General features: G+C 61.8%; 3 protein-coding genes across 3 annotated transcripts; 1 reads left to right on the top strand and 2 right to left on the bottom strand.

Annotated features, from left to right (window-relative positions):
- Window positions 1–198: 198 nt before the first annotated feature.
- A1Q1_03533 (bud site selection-related protein) lies at window positions 199–2,237 on the bottom strand (the record flags this gene model as incomplete). Its single annotated transcript, XM_014323331.1, has 6 exons — window positions 199–542; window positions 1,039–1,144; window positions 1,272–1,350; window positions 1,396–1,873; window positions 1,924–2,126; window positions 2,206–2,237. 6 exons carry the CDS (start codon window positions 2,235–2,237, stop codon window positions 199–201), a joined length of 1,242 nt encoding a protein of 413 aa, XP_014178806.1.
- Window positions 2,238–2,880: 643 nt separating this feature from the next.
- A1Q1_03534 (transcriptional repressor) lies at window positions 2,881–5,495 on the top strand (the record flags this gene model as incomplete). Its single annotated transcript, XM_014323332.1, has 4 exons — window positions 2,881–3,039; window positions 3,172–3,252; window positions 3,306–3,415; window positions 3,470–5,495. 4 exons carry the CDS (start codon window positions 2,881–2,883, stop codon window positions 5,493–5,495), a joined length of 2,376 nt encoding a protein of 791 aa, XP_014178807.1.
- Window positions 5,496–5,629: 134 nt separating this feature from the next.
- On the bottom strand, window positions 5,630–5,962 carry A1Q1_03535 (uncharacterized protein; the record flags this gene model as incomplete). The annotated part of the gene is made up of 1 exon (XM_014323333.1): window positions 5,630–5,962. The coding sequence occupies one exon, from the start codon at window positions 5,960–5,962 to the stop codon at window positions 5,630–5,632; it is 333 nt and encodes a 110-aa protein (XP_014178808.1).
- Between the last annotated feature and the right edge of the window lie 675 nt (window positions 5,963–6,637).

Below are 6,637 nucleotides of genomic sequence, written 5' to 3' on the forward strand. Positions count from 1 at the left end.
AACATGGAGTAACGAGCCATCCAATCGCCACGGAGATGACAAGTGTGCCAGCCATGACGCAGGACGCCAGTTTCCGCCCGTACGCCCCGTAGACTGCCAGTCGCGTCGTCTCGGGGTCTCCGCCCATGCCGCCCACCCACCACCTCCGTGTCGCGCGCGTCTTGGCTCTGCACCCCCGCACCCCCGGGCTCCGGAGCTTCAGAGTTTGCCCGCTGAGCCGTTAGATTGCTGTCCGCTCCCCATCTCGACAGCAGGCTCGCTCGGATATCTCGGGTCCAAAACGGGCCCTGGATCCTTCTCACGCACTCCCCCCTCCAGTTCCAGTTCTTTGCCTGAGGACAGGCCATGCATAAGGACGAGGGGGTGCGGGGTGTGCTTGTCTTGGCCTATCTCGTAATAGCCTCGTGAGCTCGTGAGTGGGCAGCTGGACATCACACCTTTCACGCCTTTCACGCCTGGCACGCCTGGCAGGTCTGGCGGGCCTGGCAGGAGGGCAGGAGGGCAGGAGGGCAGGAGGGCAGCAGGGAGATGCAGAAGATGCGCTGCGTCGCGCGTCGTGCAGCAAGAGAGCAGTCGCAGCGGCTGATTCAAGCCGAAACGCAGATGACGCTTCACCCGATGCACATTTGGGTTCTGCTCCGATGCCTCATGCCCGATAGAGAGATCTAGAGAGAGAGGGGGCGACAAACCCCCGCGTCTTCCCGTGCTTTACCACACTTTAACCTTTCACCAGGTCCGCACCCAGGTCCTGGCTTTATCTCGCCAGGCATGGCATGGCAGATTGGAGCCTGCCATGCCCAGTTCGAAACCCGTTCGATGCTCGTTCTCGAGGTTCCAAAGTCATTTGTATTGATACATACAGCTATCTAGGGTGTTGTTACATGTCCTCCATGTCCATCTTGTTGCCCTCGTACTCGCGCCGCGCGGCCGCGTTCTGCGCCAGAATCCACTTCTTCTCAAACCCGTTGCCGCGGTCTGGCGTTAGCTTCGACGTAAGGCGTTCACAGCTATGGACCCCTGGGTCGGAGGGTGACTCACCGACTCCGTCCCAGCGACATCCGGGGCGGATCCCGAAGCGGTTCTCCGACCACGAGCCCTTGTAGACCTGGTACCGCGGACCCTTCGATTTCGACTTCTTCGACTTCTGTGGGTTGTTAGCGGGTGCTTCCAATGCCGCCGGCGCGGCGCGGCTTGTGGCTTGGCAGGGTATGCGGCGAGCCAAGATTCGCCGAGACACGCCGCGCCGCACCCAGTGCCGAGAGGGAACTCACAGTCAAGAATGCCGCGGCTGGGTCGTTCCAGCGCTCGACCTCGCGCATCTCTCTGTTCATCTCGGCGTCATCCACGTATCTGGCATTAGCTTTGGATCGTCATGACAGCTTCCGTGACGCTCACCGAGCGACGTCCTTCGACTCCATCTTCTTCAGCTCCTTCGCGGCCGCCTCGCGGTCCTCGCGCTGCACAAAGCCCTTCGTCCACTCCTTGCGCTCCTCCTCCTTCAGCTTCTCCTCGAGCTCCTCGCGCCGCGCCTCCTGCTTCAGCTGCTCGACGTCGAGCACGCGTCCGCTCCGATCACGGTGCACGGTTTGCGTGTGCGCTCCGTCTGGCTCTGGGGAGGGAGACCGCGCCTTCGCCTCCTCGGCTGCCCGCGCGGCTTCCTCGGCCATCTGCGCTGCCGTTCGCAGTCCTCCGCGCCGTTTCGTGAGCTGCTGCTTCGGCTTGGGCTCGCTGTCGTCCTCGGGGTTCGAAGGGATGGGGGATTCTCCGTCCCGAGGCTCCGACTTGACGCGCGTTCGGACAGGCAGCGCGGTCGCGCCGACGGTTGACCATGAGGACTGGCCCTTCTTGAACGTGGCAACATCCTTGCCGATGACTGCAGTTAGCTCTGGACTCGAATCCTTGCAGCAGCTGAATGGAACCCACCTGGAGCATCGTCCCCGTCAAAGTCAATGTCGGCTTTCCGCTTCGATCCCCTCCACTGATCCTCGTCCATGAGGACCAGCCCGCTGCCGCTCGCACTTCCGCTGCCGCCGACGTAGTCCTCGTTCTTCGGCTTTTTCCGCCGCTTCTTCTTGTCTACTCCGGCATGGGCCAGAATCGCGTCGGCCTTCGGGCCAGACATGTACCTGTGGGAAGAGTCAGCTGGAACATGGCAACAAGCAGCTGTACTTAGGCGGGGGATCACGCACTCCCAGGAGTACTCACTTGGAAGCCAAGTATGTTTTGAGGTCGGACATGGCGAGAAGAGCGCTTGTGCGTCAGGTGAGCGCGGTCCGTGGAAGGGAATGGATAGAACCGGCCCGGGTATTAGGATGCGAAAGCACGTCGGGCGACTGGTTCTGTCGGACGAAGGCACTGCTGCCGTCACTGCTTTGTCGCGATAGTGAGGGTCGATGATGTAGTGGTGTTTTCGATGCAGTTGAGTGGCAAACGGGCCCAGGGTGCCTCAGTGGCAAAATCCCGGTAAGACCGCCACGTGGATCATAAGGGTGCAGTGTGTGCCAGCAGCCAGCCTGCTTGCAGCCAGCCAGCCAGCCAGCCAGCCAGGAGAGAGGAGTCGGCTCCCTGCATGGATGGCTGCCTGTGTGGTGTGCAGGTGTTGAGTGGCCATTGTCCAACATTGCATTCAGCCTTGCCTTCCACTTTTCCTTCCCCTCCGCCATCATCTCGTCCCACGTTCTCGCTTTCCCTTCTCGAATCGATACCATTACCACCAGCGCACACGACTCGTCATAGGCGACTCGTCTACACGCCGCCCGTCCGTTTTTTTCCAACGCGATCGCCAGTATACCCACCAACACCCCGTCAGCATAAGTCATCAAGACCCAGCACGTCTCCAACTCTCCCACCCCACCCTCCCTATTCCCCCCATTCACACACATGCCTACCGTCCACCCACTCCCTGTCAACCCCACAACCGGTCAGCAGCCACTCGGAGCCCTTCGTGGGTCGATCAGCTCGGGTGGCCAGTCGTCATCCGGCGGAGTAAACCGTGAAGTTCTCAAACAGCTGCAGGATGTCGCTTGGAGTGACGAAGAGGTGGGTCACGGGGTTAGCACACGCAACAGGCGGCACTAGCGTATGCATGCTCGAGCATGTGACGCGTTTAGACCATCGTCGTGTACACACCCAGCTTCTTAACGCGCGCGGGCTTTGCTGACAGTACATTAGGATGACCCCGATTGCATGGTTTGTGCCGAGCCCCTCGACCTGTCCGATCAGAACTTCAAGCCCTGTCAATGCGGTCTGCAGGTGAGTGACCCTTGCCATAACCCCATGACCCCATGCTCATGCTTCTTCATTAGATCTGTCAATTCTGTTACAACAAGCTCCTGCGAGACGATCCGAGGTGCCCCGGTTGTCGTCGAAAGTATGATGCCGCGTCCGTCGTCTTCCAGCCTGTGGACTTTGATGAGTACGTGACCCGTTAATGTGCGCCTAAGTGCTAACAACGCTACAGGGTCCGCAGAGCGAAGGAGAAGAAGGCTAGGCGAGCGAAGATCACCAAGCAGCTCGACACCATGGGACGGCGTCACTTTCTCGACACGCGGATTGTCATGAAGAACTCGGTCTATGTCGTTGGAATGAAAATTCCAGGCTCTTCACCGGAAGAGTCTGTTTCCATCCTTCGATCGAACGAGTACTTTGGACAGTACGGCAAGATTGCGCGACTGTACTTGAAGGACCGGACCGCCATCTCTTCTGTGACGCCCGGTCCCGATAGCGATACACCTGCGACATCCACGGGTATCTACATTGTTTACGTTCGACGCGAGGACGCTGCACGGGCAATCTCATCTCTGGACGGTATCCCTGCACCCCAGGGTCCTCCAGGACAGGTGCTTCATGCTTCGTACGGAACAGCCCGGTATTGCGACGCCTTCCTGCGAGGCATGAAGTGTGACAATGCTCACTGCCATAACCTGCACGAATGGGGAGGCGAAGGCGACTGCTTCACGCGCACCGACCTAATCACCGCCCTCACTCGTCCGGCAGAGTACGACGCACGACAGAAGCAATCGCAGATCCAGCCGCCACCGTTATCCTCGAAGTCTGCGTGGCCAAAGCCTTCCCACGACGATGTCGACGCGAACACGGCCCTTCCGCGCAGCGCAAGCTGGGGCATGCGCCCTTCGCCTGCGCGTCCGGGATCGGCGACGGGCCGTCCATCGCCTGTGGGCTCGTCTCGACCTACGAAGATCCAGAGCACACTGATCCCTCTGGGACGGAGCTCTGCTGCATTTCCGCCGCCGGCACCCTCACCCGCGCCGCCGGTTCATCAGAAGAAGGAGAAGAAGCCGCAAAACATGACACGTGTGCGGAGCGAAGCTTCCAGTGCCGGTTCTGCGGGAGCTGTCGGTTCTATCACGACCGGCAGCGCCCACAACTCTCCGAAGAAGAAGCCAGTCACCGTCAACATCACGCCACACCAACCCGCAACCTCATCATCTTCCACTTCCACCCCCACCACCAAATCCGCACCCCCGCCTCCACCTGGACTGGCCCCGCCCCCAGGACTCGGTCCCTCAACAACCGAGAAGACCAAGACCAAGAAGGAGCCTACGCGTACGCCGACCCCGCCTGCCGCCGAGGAGCCCACGCCCCCGCCTGCTGTCACGCCCGAGTCGGACAAGGAGAAGGAGAAGAAGGAGGTCCAGCCCGAAGCTGGGCCCTCTTCTCAGCCTGCGACCAAGCCAACGAAGAAGGACACCGAGTACCAGATCCACTCGCCCTACCCGGACTTCGACGATGTGTTCATGGAGCCCAACGCGCGCGATGCCGGTTTCTCGTTCTCTCTCGGAATCGACGAGGACGAGTGCAAGCGCCTGCTTGCGCTCGCTCACGAGCTTGGCGCCTTTGAGCCGACAGAGTTTGACCCGCTGTTCGAGCAGCTTCCCAAGCTGGGCATTCCGTTGACGTCGCTGATTGCGCTGCCGCGGTTCGATGCCATCAGCGTGGGTGCTTACTCTGGATCGTTCGCTCCGTTCGCCCCCTCGTCGCCGCTGGAGACCGGATCGGTGCCCACGTCTGATGAGCCCTCCGCCGAGGCGAGCTCAACGTCGGACGCGGACCCGGCACCGCGCACTGCGTCGCGGTTCGAGTTTGCGCGCCGTGGCAGCTTGGCGTCTGGGTCGGCTAGGAGTGGCTCGCCGTTCCGCGGGCGGGAGGACTGGGGCCGCGCGCCGAGCTCGAACGGCTATGCGCCGGAAGAGCCGCGCGCTCCGCAGCACTTCCACCCGGCGCTCGCGCAGCTGAACAGCGGCTCTGGTCTCTCGCACTCGGCTCACTCTGCCGCCTCGGAGCGTGGTTCAGAGTATGGCTACGGCCAGCCGCCGCGGCCCTACCAGCCCTCGGGCTACGGCAGCGCGTACGGCTCTCCGCAGCGCGAGACGCACTACGGCGTGCCGCCCGGGTACAACGAGTACCAGCAGCAGCAGCAGCAACAGCAGCAGCAGGTCTACGGCGGCGTCGGATACGGGCAGAGGCGGTTCTAAAAACCCCACACATTCTTCATCAGCAATAGCAGCAATCAACCAATAGTCAAGTCAGCCGTAGCAAAACAATCCCATGCAGATTGGTTTCATGTGCAGAAGCGTCCGAAACGTCTATAGTTGTACATACAGCGTGCTTAGTCTACCTTGAGCGTCTTGATTGGAGGTGTCGGTGCGGGCGCCGCGCCGAGGATGAGCTGGCCCAGACCCCAAGCACTCACGCCGAGGAGGGCGAGTCCAGCGCCCCAGAGCTGGAGGTAAGTCGGCTCACCAAGGAACTCGAGGCGGTACGCGTATCCGAGCCAGAGGGCCTGGGCGGCAATCCATGCTCCGAGGGCGATACCGAGCCTCGTCCAGCTGAGAGACGGGAAGGAGAGGAAGGGGATGAACGGCAGCGGCCAGAGGAAGTACTGGCTCGTGAGGACCTTGTTGAACACGATGAACTCGGCGGTTTGGAGGAACATGGTCATCTCGAGGGAATAGGTGCCGGGGAGGGCGAAGCCCGTGAGCGCAACGAGGGCGAATTGCGGCAGGAACGAGGCGAGCGGGTGTCGCACCAATTTCAGGAGGAGGCCGGGGAGACCCGCCAGCACCCGCGCCGGCGCCGTGCGCGCTAGATAGATGGGGAGGAAGTAGACGCTGAAGTTGTGCCGGTGGTCGAGGCGCGAGAGGTGGTACAGGAACGTCTCGTGCAGGAACTCGTGTCCCCATCTGATTGATTCTGTCAGCTAGCGTCCTGTCCTCCCCTCCCCCTGCCTAGCTTATGTCGGCATAAGCTAGGCCCAACTTACACCGCATACAGCGCCGCATTCAGCACTCCCGCCGTGATCGCCGTGATGGCGCCAAAGCGCCATATGGGTCCCGCAAACCATCCCCCGCTCTTGCGCGCGAGCGCAGTCCATATGGCCGGGACGTAGATGGCGGGGAAGATCTTGTAGCTCGCGGCAAGCGCGAGCGCGACGGCGGCCGCGTCCTGCCAGTTCTGCTGGACTTTCTTCTCCTCGGCTGCCGCTGCCGTCTCGGTATCGATCACGCGGCCGGCTTTGCGCACCGTCACGCTCGGGGTGGGGCGGGTGGGCCGACTCAACCCCGCGCGGCGGAGACACAGGATCAGGCCGCACGTCAGGAGACAGGGCACTGCCTCT

This window comes from Trichosporon asahii, assembly GCF_000293215.1.
Source record: "Trichosporon asahii var. asahii CBS 2479 unplaced genomic scaffold scaffold00056, whole genome shotgun sequence".
Lineage (NCBI taxonomy): Eukaryota > Fungi > Basidiomycota > Tremellomycetes > Trichosporonales > Trichosporonaceae > Trichosporon > Trichosporon asahii.